The sequence below is a fragment of the Numenius arquata genome, chromosome Z (genome assembly GCF_964106895.1).
Source record: "Numenius arquata chromosome Z, bNumArq3.hap1.1, whole genome shotgun sequence".
NCBI classification, from domain to species: Eukaryota; Metazoa; Chordata; class Aves; order Charadriiformes; family Scolopacidae; genus Numenius; species Numenius arquata.
The window spans coordinates 45960419-45979111 of record NC_133616.1 but is presented as its reverse complement, the minus strand read 5'-3'; the positions used below and the strand labels follow the sequence as shown (position 1 = coordinate 45979111).

Genomic DNA, 18693 nt, shown 5'->3' with positions numbered 1-18693 from the left:
GTTCTTACAAAAGGTTATCTTAATTGATTACTTTTGCTTAGTATTTATTACTTTCTCCTACTAACTTATTATAACATCATTACACCTGTCATTCTGGATTCATATATAAGCAAGAAGCAAAAATGTTTCACTCAGTCTTCAACTAAGATTTGTAGGAAAAGCTGTATTTTCTAATTTACAGCTCATCCCCTTCAATGAAGTACTTTGCTAGCTTTTAAGTGTTCTTGCATTCCTTTCCCAGAGATATTAGCCATTTCTTAAAAAAATTATTTAAACTCTATTAAGTCAGAAATGCATTATTATAGACAGATTGCAGAGTAAAACTGCAAAGCAGGAAGACAGTTGGCACAGGTGAACTGAACAGCACAAAGGATATTTTACTTTTGTCCCCAAAAGATCTATGTATGAAATGAGAGGAAGAGATCCCTTTTTGATCACTCTTACTTAGACATAAGACAACTTGCTTAAATGTGCCTAAAAAGGGACACAAATATTATCAGGGCATTATTCAGGAGTCCTCATGATGCTATCAAATAAAGATTCAATATAAATACACTGTAAAAAAAGCTTCTAATTAAGAATGTGATCATTGATACCCAGAGCAAGCAGGAGCAGTTAAAAGATTTCTGAGAAACAGTTAGAACAATGATGCTAGAAAGCAACACTAGTGACAAACTTCAGCTGACAAAAGTTTTCTTTTTCTTTCAGTAATTATCAGGTTACAATCAACATTCCAGTATTTAGTACCATAATTTTATTTACCAAAAATAATGATGGAAATTTAAAGTGTTCAGCTGTATTTTTAATATTACACATAATGCTATTTTTATCTGTTGAAGAACTTTTTTATTAAACTTCATTTGAAATCAGCATTCTCCTTATTACACAATTAGTTGCTCTGACAGTGAATGTCTTGGCTTAAACTGATGGCAAGTAAGTGAAAAATGACCAACAAAGACCGATGAGCAGAAAAGCAATAATGATTATGTTTTCCATAGAACACCTTTTAAAATAAAAATAAAATAAGGAAGAAAGGAAAACAGTAGCAGTAATATTCTAAATAGATCATATTTCAAAGTTGTCTCTGAAGATCTGGCATCTCTCTTTTTTTTTAATCCGAGCACAAAAAATTCAAAGCTCCACATTTAAGAATAGGCAACCATCTAGGGATTATTTCTAGATTAGTGCCTCTACGTCAAAGAAAGAACAGGAAGCAAAGGAAGAGGCAGCCCTCTCCATAATTATTGATGCTTTTCTTCCTACTTAAATCTCCAAGAAAATGGATACTACTGTCGCTTCTGAGAGAAAAACAGATACCTTCAAAAAATTGACTAGAGAGGTTAATTTGTAATAGTTGCAGTCACACAACTCTAAATAATGAGATGTAAGTTACATGAACAATACAAATGAGTTCTATAAACTAGTTTTGAACATACATTGATGAACAGACACGTATTCAAATTGCTCTCTTCAAAGTTTGCTTTCCTTGATGCTTAGTTTTATTAATGATGTCTGCCATTGCCATAAAATAAGGACCTTTCCACAATACTCTTGACTCTTTTTAACCAATTTTTCTGTTAATATGGGACATTCTAATGCAAATGTGTTAGAATTGAAAAGGCCTCACTTTTACTGGTTAGTCTGGTTTGATCTTCCCAGTGCAAAAATTCTTTGGCATCCCTGCTAATGGCTTAATTAAATACAGTACATCAACAACTCTGGAAGAAATTCTTTTAGTCACTGTGAATGTTCAACACCCCAGAACAACTTAGTGTTCTGTCTACAATTTTTGTAGTGATTACTAATATGTTTGTAAATACTAAACTGCACATTCTCCAATTACTTATTCTGTGCTTGTGGTTTAACTTAAGAATCAGTCTAGGAAATGGCAAACGTTTGTTACAAGTCAAACAACAAAGTGTCCAGATAATCATCATAGATTAAAACCACTATGAAATAAGAACAAAAACCTGGAAGCTGTACCTGAATTTATTCCAGATTTGTATGTATTCCAAATGTAATTAAGTAAGATGCATGACAAACAAAAAGCATAAAATGTATCTGTTGCTGCAAATGAGCACTTCCAGTAAACACTAGTTTTACATTTCAGACATTAAACATAGAAAATAATGACCATTACTTTAACCCGCTATGGCAACTGCACCCCCACCCTCCCAAAAAAAGAGTGATGTGCAAACTGATTTATGTTTGACTTTATATGCCACAGGGATTCAAGCATATAACGTGGCAAGTGGATTTTTGTTAAATGGATCCAGGACCAACTGGTACAGAATTTGATCTCAAACACCCAATCTTTAATCCTACCATTTCTCTCAGAAAAATCCCACAGAGGGTGCTCTGCTGCTTAATTCCCAACTCTTTCAGAGCTGGCTAATGTAAAAAGGAAAAAAAAAAAACCAAACAAACCAACCCAAAACACAAAAGACAAAACTAATTAACTAGACCTCCATTTGAGCATCCTCCTCTTCCCATGCTCAGTGACTTTGATCATACATGGTGGCCATTAACAGAAAAAACAAGTTTGTTAGAGCTTTCTAAGATGAAAAAAGAGAATAAAAACAGTAAAAACAACATTTCCTAAACATTTCTCTTTACCTTGGCACTACAGACTGCTACATTAGCAGGGAGCTGGGAAAACTGCTTCAACTCAAATACATCTCGCACTGCCCACCGGCTCAAGTGATTCTCAGCCTTGCTGGATCCAACCACATTCTGATTTGAATGAATATATGCCACTTCTTGAACACCATCTGATATAGTAGGAAAAAGATATAATCAAAGACTTATTCCAAAATCATGAAAGATACAGTTATACTGAAGGAGGATATTGTAATTTAAAAAGGTTTTATATTAAAGTTGTAAAATTTGTTATGATTTCCTTCAGCACCAAGTTTCTCAGCTCTACGAAATGAACAACAATCATTACACTTATTCAGATTTATCCCGGCAGTTTAATACTGCTTCTGTTTCAATGTGGGTTTTTTTCAGAGGGATAAAGTAGAAATTTCAAAGCATCTATGACTTAATAGCTGTAATATTAAAGTTAAGTCTCAAACAGAATGAAACCTTCTACATGGTATTTCAAATACCCAAATCACGCAAACAGAAAGTTATGTACATGAAAAAAACCTTAACAGTCCTGTCAAGACTTAAGGTTTTATACTTCATATACGTAGAATTGTTGTGAATTCTTAATAAATCTTCAGTCTTAGCATCTTTCAGCAGACAATAGGTGTTTAACAAAATATTAAAGTAACCTATACCTCAGAAGACAGGAAAGTAAGTCTAAGAGGTAAAAAAGAGAACTACAGAAAGACATTACTAAATAATTCAGCACAGCATTTATTAGTATCTTGTAACAAAAACATATATAAGCAGGAAGAACTTAAAACCTACCAACAACGATAAATTAAACATATGCTACTATTTCAGTTGAAATAAAATCAATTAAATTAAATTACTAGTTACCTAAATACCTGTCCATTGATTCTACTTTTTGCTCTTGATGTTCAAATTCAGCTTTACTTGCAGAAGTTCTACGTACAGCGTAATTGCTAGACTTCATTTGTGCAACAGAGGTATCTTGAATAGGATGAAGCATTTTAGACCCAAACTGAACTCTGTCTCCCTGTCTCTTACACTTATAGCTTCTCTGTCTGGCATGAATTTTCTCAACTGGTAAGTTATCTTCAGAGGATGAAAATTCATCTATACGCTGAGAATCACTTTCCTTTTCTTTTCTATTGGGCTTCTTTGATTGTAGCAGAGATTTGGAGAAGCTACGTAGTCCATTGCTATGGGCGCGTCTGTCTTTCCATTTCAGAAAGCTGGAAGTTCTTAGCTTTGATTCAGAACTATAAGAAACTTCAATATCATCGGACTCATCACTTATGTCGCTTGCCCCTTTCAAATCTCTTGTGCTGTTCTTGATGTCTTCTGAAGACATGACTTTGCTGAAATTTGACTCAGTACTATGGAATCCATGTTGCCTACTCTCTCCCTTAAATACCAACCCATCATTTTCTTTTGCTAAGTCTTCACAATTTTCAGATGCTGACCTATAAATTCCAACTTTTTTAGTAAGCACTGGTTGCTGATGTGCTGGAACTTGGGTAGGAAAGATGACATCATCATTCTCTGCAGAACTCCATTCAGTTTCAATGACGACATCACTTTGCTTTGAAATGCATCTATCCTCACATTCTCTGTCCCCTTCCTCCTCAGAGCCCAATAAAACAAAGCTGTCTGTACTACGCGTATCTTGTTTATCAGTTCCACCTGGTGACTGAGCAGCTTTCCCATGCTCCAAAACATGCACACGGCTTTGACATTTCTGAAAATTACTAAGCTTGCTATTTACATTTATTCTTATAGTCTGATCATCAGAATTTGAATTATAAGAGTTATAACTATTGTACTCTTCTTTGGTAGTTTCAATTTCTCTCTGCAACAACTTAGAGAATCCACACTGCATTAAGGAAAGCTGTCCTTTTGTTACCATTGAATTATTTGCATTGCAAGGCTTCCTTTTGTCACATTTTTTCACAGAAGTTTCCAGAATATCATCGTCACTAAAGTCATCACAAAAATCCATTTCTTCTCTCTTTAATTGTGCTTGAATGTTTCTGGGGTCTTTATCTTCTTTGCAGTCTAGTTGTTCATGCTAAAAATGAAAGTAATTTACAGCAAAGGTATTTAAAACATAATATAAGGAAGACATCTAATTCTAAAGCAGTGTAAAGAAGTGGATTTTCGCTATGATACACAATCAAAAAATACAGAAATAGCAAGCAAATGCAAAACAAATAAGAGAGAGAAATGATAGGAAAGTCATTGTCAGAACAAGATTTTTAGCAGAACAATGAAAACAACCAAAAATATGAGACTGTATATGCTGCACACTGCTAAAACAACCTATGTCTTCACAATCCACACCCTTATTTTTCTAGTTTATACTGATCTTGTTGCAACTTGTCATTTTTCAAAGGTAGTTTGAAAACGGACTTCATGATTCAAACCTTAATGGTGTGTAATGATATTCATAAAAAAAAATAATAAACCTCCTTGTACATAGAGGTTAACATAGTTTAAAAGAGCTATGAGTACATAACATTCCGCACTTAAAATTAGTTAAGGCCTACTGTAATCAAACCAAAATTACCTCCAGGGAACCTTAAAACCTCTAGAAGTTACAGAATTCTAGAACACAACTCCAAAACTGTGTGCTACTGAGATTTAAGAATTTTAAAAAATGAAAAGTCAGAAGGGTAAATATTAAACTCTTGTACATGAAGATAAGTTTTAAAATTAATATATTAATTTTGATATCCACCCTGCTTATTAAAAAGCATTTAACACAAGCTAAAAAAGTTACTGTTAGTCACCAAATCCACTCTGAGAGCACGACCACACAGTGATACATTAGCAATGTGAGGTTATGACCAATGCGATGGCACCCTGATTTAAATTAATACAGAGATTTACCCACAGAAGTTTCCAAAAAGCATAAGAGACACTGGCTAATTTTCAGTGTTGTTCAGTGTGATCTAATCTGATGATATTTTCCATACCATATTGTAGACCCAATTGTTTGTTTCCCAAATCATCTGCACACAGTGTTCAGTCAAAAAACATTCACAAAAATGCTCCCATTAAACCAAGCCTTTACAGGAAAAGAAAAAAAAAATCTTGTGCCAGAAGGAAATTATTAGATATATTAAAGAAAAAAAAAAAAAAAGGCAGCATTGAACAGATCACTGATTTGCTGGGAATCACTGTCTGATTACATTAACTTAATACCCCATGTCTTCCACAGAGATCTGAAGCAAGCTTTCAGCCCTCTAAACCGATTGTACTCCTTTCCATAAGTCCTTATCCAATATCTTCTAAACAGTAGGTGTTAGATTCTCAACTGACTTCTTGATCAGAAGGCTGTCACTCATAAGGCTGCCACTCTGAAGACTCTACAGAGAATGCTTTAGTAAAAAATATTGCTCTATAATAACAGCATATTGAGTAACACCTTCATTCAGACTGAGGATATCAAAGTGTTGTAAAGATCACAGATTACCGTATTACCAGATTTCAGAATATTCCACTTTAAAGACAGACAGCAAGTCATTATCTAATGTTTTACAGTGTGTAAAACCAAGGGCAAGGAGGCAATAAAAGATGGCAAGTGCAATCTAGGCTAAAAGCATTACCAGCCTAACAACATACCGTCCACATTTGCCACTGTACTACCAAGAACTAGAGGGACTGTCATGCTGTGGTTTGTAGTCCACAAAGACACTTTACCTTTTCTGAGCTTTGTGGAGGAATCTCTTCGTTTAGCCACGTAGTTGCTGTCATGACTCCTGCTTCTACTCGCCCTTCCCTCTAAAACAATCAAGAAGGTACAGAATAAAAACTGTGTCTGTTCAAGCTAAAAAAGGCAGGCCCAGAAAAAAAAAATTTTTTCTTTTTTTCTACAGAGATATAAGCACCAGAAGTACAATCAGCAAAGTCCAGACTAAGACTTACATTTTGACACTTACTGCTCTTTGATCTAACCCATAACCTGCCGGAAAAGTAACATATTGCATGAACTGGGAGGATCTTATGCATACACTGTTTAAATAATTCTTAACTTTATATTATATTATATTATATATATACTAAATTTATATTATATTACTATATACCATATATATTTATATAGTATTTATATTATCTATTTCTAATATAAATATACTTATATTCTATTACTACATATATATTAAAAAAACCCTTTATATTATATATTCTTAACTTTATTCTTAACTTTAATATCTGGTCTACCATGTTTTAATTTAGATTTAATTTAGAGAACTTTTGAGCTTAATATCCCCAAAGTATGTGTTTTTACACCACATCATTCTTTTGGCGATGCTGCCTCTATACTGCTATATCACATTCCCCAGCCTCTTCCTAGTATAGGCAAAATAACAAAATAAAAGGCAGGATGGGAAGAAGAAAGCTGCAATAAATTCCAGATGCAAGTTCACTGCAGCAAACATGCTGGACAGAAAAAGGTATCATACCGCATATACTTAAAACCAGCGTGCACTATATGCTACGGAATTGTGCCAACATTCTTTATACAGTAACTGTTAAGAAATTAATCATTAAGAGATGACGATTTAAGATTCATTAAGAAATTAATCTTAAAATAGGAAGCCTCAGTTACTTACTTCCACCGTGTAAAATTTTTAAATCTAGCATGATAAAATATATTTTATTGAACAGTTTTTGACATCTCAAAATGTACTATACAAAGGTTACTATGATCATAAAAAAATATTTTTATGATCAGGATTTTGGCTCTAAAAGGTCATTCTGAGTTATTGATGAATAAAAGGTATCTGTGCACAATGTTGACAGTATGTGAATGTACCACAATAATAAGTTACAGCATTTTCATTAGGAAAAGAAATACATTAGAAAATGTTTGGAAATTATAATACAAACTTCTTGCATTTTTTTGGTTTGATTTAAGGAAATTTATCTGGTCTACAAGAAATTAGCATGCCTATTTCATTTAAGACACTACATAGATAGGTACTGTTTAAGTTTCTCTGTTTATAAAGTATTTTGTCATAATTTTGAATGGAAGTATCTCATGAGGAAAGGAAAAAAAATGTAAAACTAATATCCAGAATTAAAAAGCTAGGACTTCACACCTCCAGGATGTCTTTGGTAAGACAGGACCCATGAATCCTAAGTTTGAAAAGGTTATGGATCCCAAAAAGCTCTCCTTGGTGTTCCTTTGATCCTTGCACTGCCTCAAAATACCGCTTGGCATTTTCACTTCCAATCACCGCGCAGTGAAGTTGCTAAAACAGAACAACACAAGAGATTTCAGATGTGTTTGCGCCAACAACATGTCAGAATTTCCTGGCATTCACATTATATACACAGCTTTAGTTGGAGCAGGCAGAAATTCCTAAGGGAGGATATTTTGTTTTAATTTCCCTGGCAGACGCTGGTATAACAGATTGTGGTATAATAAGAACCTGCTTGGTTTTAAGGAGTAAAAAAAAAAAAAAAAAAGTATTTCAAGTCTTTTACTTCACTGTTGTCTATTTTCAGATACCCACTATACACACTACTGACACTTTTCTGTATCTTGACTGCTCATCTCTCCTCAACATTAAATTCTTAATATGTTTTCATAGTCCTTTGCCTTGCATGCTTACTTGGAAAGGACTACATAAAAGCCAGAAGATTACTTTATCTATGAATGTTTTAATTATCATGCATTCTTGTTAAATATATTGAACAGAAGTGACTTAAAAATCTTCCAGGTGAAAAGGAAAGACAAATAAATAGTTTGTCAGCCAGAATGAAAACATTTTGAAGCCAGGCAGGTTTAGCTGCATTCCTATGACTGGAAAGTTTCAACACATACATTATTGGTATATTTGACTTTAAGTGGAAGAACGTCAAAAACATGGTTTTATGGACACCAGACCTGAAATCTTTTCTGTAACTGTCTCTTGGCAGTTGGTAATTCTTCACTTCTACTCGCTTCTAGTTCTAGCACTGAACAGGTATTTTCCTAGACAGCACATCTCTTGAATTATGCAGACTAGTAACTATACAGTCAAACTCTAATTTAACTTTAGCTAAGCATAGTTTACTCTTTCTTGAATTATGCATGGTATTTACAAAAGCATACTTTGGGCTACAAATATAACTTATTCAGGTTTCTATTATGTTAAATTTCAATTTTATTTATATTAGACTCTGCAATTCCATATGGCTAGGTCACACAACTAAACACCACCAATAAAAGAAATTCAGCAATCTTGAAAGGAAATAGATCCCTCAGTAAGAACATATTGCAAACATAAAGCATTTTCAGATAAATTCCTTTCATGAAAAGGACGGATGACAACATTTAGCTCTGAGAGCACATTTGTATAGCTCACTAAAAGCCACACATCCACATGTACTCATGCTTTCCGAAATTTTCAACAGCAGGTAACTCTTCACAACTTACTGGAAATTTCCTAACTGTGCTCAAGTATCAGTAGCACAGAATGAAATCCAAGTGTAGACCAAAGAAAAAAAATGAATTCCCAGATTTAAAATTACCCCATTTATTGGTTCTTATTCGACTTGGAAAAACACAAGTCAACTTGAAAAAAAACAACACACACAACAAAACAAGAGCCTTTCAAGAAGTTTCATACATACCTTCTAGAAATCTAAGCAGACAATATAATCCACGTCTTTATCTACAAGATAGCCAACTCTGAAGACCTCTGTGAAGCACAACTCGCCCCTTCATGATTTTAGTGAATATAGTTGATCATAACCTCCTATTGATCACTTTGTTAGTCTTTCAGAGATCTCTCCTACTGATACTTACTGTTGAAATGAATCCACAAACATTCTTCACACAAGAGAACCTTTGGAACAAAATGCTTTCTAAGCTTCTCCATGAACGTGGACATAAAGAACAAATCAAGTGGGTTTTTTTGCAATGAACACTCCTTAAGCTTTGCTAAAGTAATGCCCATAGAGCAATACAACTCCTGCTCCTGATGTGTTCAAAAACTAAATTACTAGCTTTTATGTTTTTAAACCACTGTCCCTCAAAAGTAGTTTTTGGACTTACTGTGTTTTATATTTAACTCACCTCATTACTATGTGATTTCAACTATTAATACAATAGTCTTCTTCATTCTGAGCTTCTGATACAGTCTCTGAAAATTGCTCAATTACTTGTGAGCACATCACGCCATCACCTACTACTTTTAAGTTCTTTTTAACAAGTTTCCTCTTTTTTGTTTAGATAATTTTGTCAAAATTAAACAGAACTTCAATTGGTTTTGCCTTCTACAACACACTGAATGTATGTCAGGTAAAATACCACTGTTACACTTTTGAAAGTGGTATTTTAAAGCAGGCCATAGACATTACTGAGAGCAGCTCAAGATTTGATCTTCCAGCTCTGGGGTTTCTGACTTCGTGGTCTGTGAAATCAGATACTGTGTCTAAATACTTGATCCTAGAACCTTACACAGATTTAAGTGACAAGTAAGAATGAGGATAATGACAATCTGTCTATTATTGCATATCCTACTCGCTCAGCCTCCAACCTCCTCCTCGGTAAATGACCCAGCTACAGGAGGGTGCTTGTCACTGAAGACTCAGTACCAAATTTTTCCTATTTATGGCCAAAAATTAAAATTACTAGGTTAATTAATCAAATTTCATGAAGCCCGCTGAGGTGACGTACTTTGCCTTTTCTATGCAACGCATTCTTCAGGACAACTCTGTCTCACTAATTTTCTCCCTTTCTCCAAGTTTATAAGCCTATCTTAACTTAAAGCCAATCATCTTATTTCTTAACTTGTATCGAGAAAGACACATTCATATTTCACCTAGTTTCGTATTCTGCAGCCTGCTCTTCATTGTTCATGTTTGATTATTTTTTGTTTTAATTCTGATCTCATTAGGAAGCCGTTGCTAGATTATGTGTTCCTCAAACCACACACTTTGTTTTTACCACTCTTAGGTTTTTAAACCTATCAATAGAAGTAGCAAAATGTAGAGACAGCAGTTGTTTCAAGCTGAATATTCTGGCAGACAGTATCACTTATCATCTTCATAACAGCACCAACTACAAGCTGCTTCCCCTCTCCTTTCATAAGCAAGTTTTCAAAGGCAAGAGAGTACTAACGTCATCTTGCTTTTCTTCTACAGCACCAGCAAGATTTCTGCTTTCTCCAGCCTTTCAAAAAGAAAAAGCTGCCTGAATCAACCTGATGCAGACATTAAATACAACTTGTATATTTTACAAGTTTTGAAATAAAATAGTTCTCTGTATAACCTGATTAATGCATATTGCACAACTAAACTGTCAAATGTTACAAAAAAACTTGAACACAAATATTCTTTTTTATTCTTCAACAATTGCTAAATGAAATAGCTCCGCTTAATAAGTTAAGGTAACATCATATATCATAAACCCAAGGTAAACTACAATCTTGCTACAGGCTAGTTGAGCCTTCAGTAACTGAAAGAGTTAAAAAGAGCTCCCAGTTAAAATAGTTTGGGAACTTTACCTGTTTATAAACTTGTCGCAAGTACATCATCTCCTCCACAGTTCCCAAGGATATCAGTCTAAACACTTTAACATCTTTGTATTGGCCGATCCTATAAGCTCTGCAAGAACAGTGGAATATTTAAAACTGTATTTTTTATCAGTTAAAAAAAAAAGCGCTCTTAGGGGTAGTAAAATAAATATAAAAATAAATGCATTCCAATAAAGCAGGAGTACTCTAAATCAACTCATTTATGAGTTGGTGGTTTTTTCGGGGTTTTTCCCCCCTACTTTTCCAAATTTTCCTCAGTATTTCATTCCCTTTTCCTTTACCCATAGTTTTCCAAGTTTCTTCCCAGGCCTATCTGGCTGAAATAGCTGTCTCCTCAATTTGTATCTCAAGGCCTGTCTCCCATCTCTTGAAAATCCATATTGCATTATGTTTTCTCAGTTGTTTTTTCCCCCCCTCTGTCTCCATCTGCTCTTTCACAAGATATTCTCCTAATTGCATTATATAGGAGTTAGATCATGGATTACTTCAGGCAGTGTGTTTTTTCTTAACTTTATAAAGCACTTTGCAAGTTACAGCATAGTAAGAACACCTAAAAAACAGGCAGTGTTCTATCTAAAAGACAAATTCCAAGGCTTCTAACAGATTATATTCTGAAAATTCAAGAGTGTCAACCAATTTATAGAAATGTGGTCTTATAAAGATTCTTTAAAGACAGTCCCTTTGAACAAAACACATTTCTGTTACATCTATTTCTCTAGAACAGGTGAAACACCTCTTCGAAGTTAGAAAGACCCTTAAAATGGAATTACATAATTGCACAGGACAACAGAAAGAAGTTTATTTCTAGTCATGATAATATATAAATCTACTGAATTTTGAAGGCTTCCAATATTCTTTACTTTAGCTATTCAAAAGTCTATCCTGAATTCCTACGGAAACGTATGATCAAAAAACCTTGAAAGAAAAATCCAGATTCCTGGAAATCCTCCAATAGCGTAATATCTGAGATGGAAGTGAGTGCTGAAAAGACACTGATCTCCACAAGGGTGAAGCAGAAAAGAACGCAAGTGATTTTCTTACAGGATTCTGGAATTCAAAACATCACTTGAACCAGGGTCAATTACAATCTACTCTCTCCTGATAAACATAGGAAAAATGCCATCCGGCCATACACACACATACTTGTTGCAGAGATTACGAAGAAGTTACAGTAACTATGGCCTTTTTTTTTTTTATATTAGTTTTAATGAGCCCACCATTACAGTGCCACAAAAATAAAATGGAAAATTAGTAGTGAAATTCAGGGTTAAAAGCAAGAACAAGGCTAAAAACTAATCTAGCTAGACATTTCTTACTGTCTTGTGGGCAAGTCAAACTATGTAAAAAATGTCTTCCCTTAGGAAAATTTAGTTGGACAATTAAATTGCAGGATCAAAGCAAAAGAAGAGTATGATGTGGGTTAGATTCTGTATGTGGGGGTGTACCTGTCAATAGCTTGAAGATCATTTGCTGGATTCCATGTAGGATCAAACAATATAACAACATTGGCACCAACAAAATTAAGACCCAGTCCACCAGCCCTAAAAACACAGAAATGAAAACACAGAAATATTTGACAGTAAGGAAAACAGAACAATTTTTTTTTCCAGTGTATTAAGTCCATATTGGCATACCCTTCCCCAACATAAAAAAGAGCACAACAGAGATACTGAAAATAGTGGGGTACAGGTTTGTGTTACTCTCAACATTAATAAGGACCAAGTATTTAAATAACCACTGCTGTAAAATGCAGTCATCTCACCTAAGTAGCAAGACAATTACAAACTGTATGACCAGCTGAGTCATAACGGACTGCTATCACCTTACTATAGTAAAAGTCCTGATTTCATACTCGCTGAACCCTACACAGGCCAACTCCCCCAATAACTATTCTAAAGTTCATAACTACTTTTATGCTAGTTAACATTCTAGAAGCAGGAAAACTATAGTTTACATAAAAAGTCTGCATTAAATTTTGCTTCCTCTAAACCCAGAAGATGACTTTGACCATAATGCTATGCAGCTTCCACTAAAATAGTCACAGTCTAGTATAAGTGTTAAAATCTTTAAGAATTAACAGCAGTCACAAGTATATTTGTACAGCATGCGAGGTAACTGTTAAAAATACAGTTGATCACAGAGCTGCCTATCAGCAACATTCATAGCTGTCATTACAAGGAAAAAAAATGACTGTAAGAAAATTGTCTCCTGCGGGGGTAAGGAGTCACAGAGATGCCAGCTACATCGTCTCAAACATTCAACAGCTGTACTGTGCTTTTGGGTAAAGCCTGCAAGCCAGCAAAGAATTTGAGGATATGCTTAACCTGAGGTAGCTAACTAATGCCCTTGCTGAATCTAACAAAACTGCTCAGTTACACGGAGTTTGGCATGTGCACAGTTGGACTATTTGTCAGGAACAAAAGTGAGGAAAATACCACTTCTCTCTAGCTGCAAAACAAGCAAATACTAAAAGTTCTTTTCAGCTGGCTTAACCAACGTTTCTACAAAACAAGTTCTTATACAAGCACATGGCAAATATTACTGTTAATTTAACTATTACAACAATCTGTTACACTGACATAGACATATAGCACTAATTTCAAGGGTTTTTTTCTGAATGAGGTACCACAAAACTGAAAACGTCAATCCAATTTAATTTACCAAGCACCTGGTTTTAACAGATTACTTTAGATTCTGCTTGTTTAAAGCGATTGGAAAGTTAACATTTACAGGGATGTGAATAAATGAAGACAGAAACCAAAAGCTTATGGAGCCCCGCCACCTTTTGGTCTTCCTGGAATCCTTGTTAATGTAAATACAGTTGTGGCCTCTTCCTTCCAGGTGGGGTGTGGTGTTGGGTTAGTTAAATCTGGAAGTGGAGAGGATGTGGGAACCTGTCAATATTAACAGAGGTTTCCAGAGGATGAGCGCTGACAAAGTTTGAAATGCTGAATAAAAATCCTTGTATTTTGAAATTTTCATGTATTTCTTTTTCATGAGGGGAGAATTCAGCCTCTCATCTTACCAAACTGTCACTGCAGTCACACTGAACGTAAGTCAAGATGTTTTTCCAAATGTTTTTTCATAAAAAAACTGCAATATTTGGAACTGAAACATAAATTAAACCTCAGTGCAAAGCCTTAGTGTCAGTAAGACAGACAGATTATGAAAATTAACTAAACAGGATACTTAGCTTTATGAAGATTTTACTTTTCAATATTTTTAGGTATGCCACAAAAATTTAGATACTCCAAAACAGAAAAAGAATGGCTCCTACGTCCTTCAGGGGCAGAATGAATGCAGTAGTTTGTGCATTGTGTATCTTCCATTTTAAATATCATTTTAACCAGAGGTTAAAGTCATTATTGCAAGATGGTCCATGCAAATTAGTGTAACACAGCTGAAGAGCCCTACATGAAATGTCTCATAACAGTTCTGTTCCAAGCAACAGTTTTCAAAATATCATCTTAAAACTGCACACTTTGTTAAATAAATAGCTTGGTTTTATATCCTGTTACTGACAACTTAATACCACAACGTTCAGAAGTTACAAAACAGTATCATATTAGCAAAGTTTCCATGAAAGCTGTGACTATGTAATTCTCTTTACTGAGCTAAGTTTTTTATGGTTTATAAGTTCTCTGCTTCAGTGAAATCTTGTGGCTGAGAGTTCTTTGAATGTGTCTACATGCACATTAAAAATTATTTAAAACATAGCTGTGAAGAATTCCCGTGAAGCCCTGAAAAAGTACGAAGTAATGGACAGCACTCCAGAAATGGACAGTAATTGAGAACGCTACAGGAATAATGGAAGTGCATACTGTAATGTTTCACAATAAAAGCTGTCTACAAATTTCTGTAACCATCATCTCTTCATCATCTAAGCACTTCTTTTTAATTATAAATGAAAATTTATTTCTGTTTCTCAGTTTTATTATGTAATCTGTAGGAATTAATCTAGAGAAAGACTAGAGGGAAAAACCCAGTGCTCTAGCTTTAAAGATGGGAACTCTTACTGCTCTTATTTCTTCCAGAGCACTGCAATGGAACAGGATTGTGTAGACTTCAGTATTGTACATACACAGCTCCCCTTCTTGAGGCTAAGCAGCATCAATGGAGTTGCAAGTTCTGACATTTTCCTATCAAGTTATAGCAACTCTAGCAATTATTTTAATGTTTCTAAGCATGACCAAAAATCCCCTTCCTTTCTTCCAAATAATCATACATTTTCTCAGCAATACCAGCACAGTACTGAAGTATTCTGAAACGGACTTTACTTCCTCAACCCTAGAAGTTCCAACAGATGCACACCTATTTTGCCATAAAGCTCAAGGCCAAAATCATAGTCTATACCTACTGGTTTGATGGAATTTACAAGCTCTGATGAAATCAATTTTTATTTTCCCTCAAGAGCCATAAAATATATTTATCCATATAGCTATATTAATCATAGCTATTCATAAAAGTATTATGGATAGCTACATGACTATGTTTGATCTTAACATTAACTGCAATACTTGAGGTTAAGCTACATAGATGCAGACAGACAGGTTTCTGGTTTGGGTTGCTTTTTTTTTCTGTATTGTTTAAGGTCCTATTTCTCAAAAAACTCACCAAGAATTAAAATCAGGATTGCCAAATGCCTGTGGACTATACACAGGCAACTCCAGGCAGAAACAGCATTTTACTGGTATAAAAAAAATGTAATATGAAACAGGAATATTATAAATTTAACAGTGATCACCACTGTCTGCACTGTAACTCACTAATTTATAGATTCGAGCTTCCTGTTTAAAGTTGCATGTTAACTGCACCAGTGGAATGTAATAGCAGACTCAAGATCACTATGCAGGGAATTCATCCTTTGCAGAATGCATCTTTGCAGCCAAAAGATTGTGCAAGTACTTGCAGCTGAAAATCAACATTTGCCTCTTTGAACAATGGGACTTTCCAAATACATACAAGCTGACTACACAGAACAGTCAGCCAAAAACTGTGCAAGAAAGTACAGACAGAAGAGTATGACCCAATACTGTCAACTTACTATGTGTTGAGAAATAAAGAATATACTGTGAAGTCCTAACGCCTAATGTAAGTAAGAGGAAGGATGAATCTCTTGTAGAGTAAAACTCGGATAAATAACTTTCTGATTTCTAAAGGATTACAAAATTAAAGCTGCTTCCATTACTGTTTATTGAGCAAGCAAAAAGACAATTTTTTGTTATCTGTGATAAACTACACAAAGAACGGCACCTTCTGTTTTTCTTAGTAAACACTGGTTATAATGACTGCAATCCCATCATTGTTTGTTCCTTCTGTTTACTCACTAAGATAAGAAACTCTAAGAACAATAGAATAAAGTCTCATCTCAAGCACCACCAGCAGGCATGGAAAGCTCACCAATCTCTGTAATCACAAACTCTAATAGCAGAAAGGAGAAAGTCCTTTCTGTTTATCTGATCTTCATTTTTATTTCTGTGTAAATTAATGGAAGAGAACTGAAAAGGTTATAATTACACAACTAAACTAGATTGACAGAGGCACAAACTAGAGTCTTTCCTAATGCTGCAGATGCAGTAATTCCCTGTGGTCTTCAGGGACCAAGAACAGGGACCCATGAAGATCTTAGGGAAACTGATGGCCAGGTTCCACATTTGACAGAGATTACAAATGTGCGTGACCAACAGAACACCTCTTCCCACATGTACCAGAATGTACCTGAAGACAGTTCTGATATTCACATGTAACAGCCTTTAAGATTATATCTAACTTCTAATTAAACAGAGGTAGTGGATCCTCCTATCTAACTTCAACACATGCATTTTCAGTAAAGAAGGACCAAAGTGACCGTATAGGCAAGAACAGCAAGTTTCCATGTTTCATAGAGTTGTCCGCTGGACAGGAAGATTAAAGCTTTTCTTTATTTGCTTTCTGCCCTTGCCTGGAAACAAACTTCATCCAAGAGGAAACATGGAAGTAACAGGGGAAGGGCTATCATATTTTCATAAATTTCAGTTGAACATATTGCTCTATTTAAAAAAAACATCACTATCCATCATAAATTGATAAGCAGATCTCATAGGCAAATGTTTTTAAAAGACAAAGGATTGTTTGAAGTATTTTAAATAGACATACATCAATTAATGTGGTTATTAAATTACAGTAACACTAAGAGATAATTTTTCAGTTGAATATAGCATTTCATGTTTCTTCACTCCTACAGCAAGTGAAAATTTAAAACTAGGATTCAGAAGACCCACTTGTTTCAGATCTTAGCAATCCTCATAAAGCAGAGGAGAGGGGAAGAGAGGAAGTCTTCAGATACTTTAAGAAGCTTCAGTCCACAGCAGTGAGTCTACATTTACTAACAGACAAGAGAACAACACACTTTCTCAAAGTAATCCCTCACAAGTCATCAAGTAAAATGTAGAGTAACCTATTTACTAAACACTAAAAAGGGAGAGGGAAACAGACAAATTAAATTTTCTTACATTGTAGATACAAGACATATGTTAATTTCTTGAATGCTGTTGAACTCTCTTACAATTCTGATTCTATCTTCTGACTTTGTACTTCCATCAAGTCTTCGGTAATCTAGCCCAGAAGCCATACAGTATTGTTCCAGCACATCTAGCAACTGGGTGGAAAAATAAAAAAGGTTAAGTGCTTACCATTACCTTTTAAATTAAACATAATCTTACAGGCCATGCTTCTCAAATATATTTTCAATAGACCAAGCATTGAAAATAAGAGTAATCTTCCCCATTCTAATATCAACATCTTTGACACTCTTTAGCTGTGATTCTACAGCACTCAAGTGGTTAATGTTGGTCTGTTGTGGTCTCACTCAATCCTCCAACCCTGGCTCCCTGCCACACCTCTAAGTGATGCTGAATGAGTTCAGCCCAATAAGCAGGCAGGCAACTTAAACTGTTTCCTACCATCTTAGCAAGTTACAATGACTTGAAGTATGGTAACTGAGCAACACAGCCAGCACAGAGAACAGGGTAGTATGTACAGCCAGAGTTCAAAGGGAGAAAGGGAAAGAGATTGCAGTAACTAGCAGTCAGTCTGGTCTTAAATATCGTGAAATACAGCCCAAGACATGAGCATTTTATTAAAACATCTAAATATTAAACTTGCAGTCTGCCTTAGAGCCACAAAATTATTGAATATTTAAGAATCTGAACTGTCATTCACACTATTATTTTTAATACTTTTTAACGCTATCATTACAAATACTTAAGAAAATGAAACCATATTCCTTTTGCACCATTGCAGGAAACACATTATTCTCTAACATGAAAATCAAGGCGCAAGTCCCTTAAAAGTGAAGTGTGCATACATCTCTTGCTCCAATTAAACACTGTTTTCAGTTCAAACCATCTGGTGTAACAAGTCTCAAAGCTGAAGTTTCATCACTGGTGATGTTCAAAGGCCAGTAGAACAGAGGTAATTTAACTACTTTCAGTGCTAACACAAAGGTCGTATGATACTTCAGTTGTATTTTACTGTGACACTGCTCTAACTCAACACATAAGAGTTG

General features: G+C 34.8%; 1 protein-coding gene across 1 annotated transcript in view; it reads right to left on the bottom strand.

The window, feature by feature from the left end:
• The window catches only part of ERCC6L2 (ERCC excision repair 6 like 2), a 57841-nt gene that overhangs the window by 16637 nt on the left and 22511 nt on the right, over window positions 1-18693 (bottom strand). The window contains exons 11-17 of the mRNA XM_074166373.1: window positions 17639-17784; window positions 12593-12688; window positions 11118-11217; window positions 7722-7874; window positions 6319-6399; window positions 3490-4684; window positions 2617-2771 (exon numbers count right to left, since the gene is read on the bottom strand). Of these exons, the coding sequence (XP_074022474.1) occupies window positions 2617-2771; window positions 3490-4684; window positions 6319-6399; window positions 7722-7874; window positions 11118-11217; window positions 12593-12688; window positions 17639-17784 (1926 nt within the window). The remainder of the gene's footprint in view (window positions 1-2616; window positions 2772-3489; window positions 4685-6318; window positions 6400-7721; window positions 7875-11117; window positions 11218-12592; window positions 12689-17638; window positions 17785-18693) is intronic.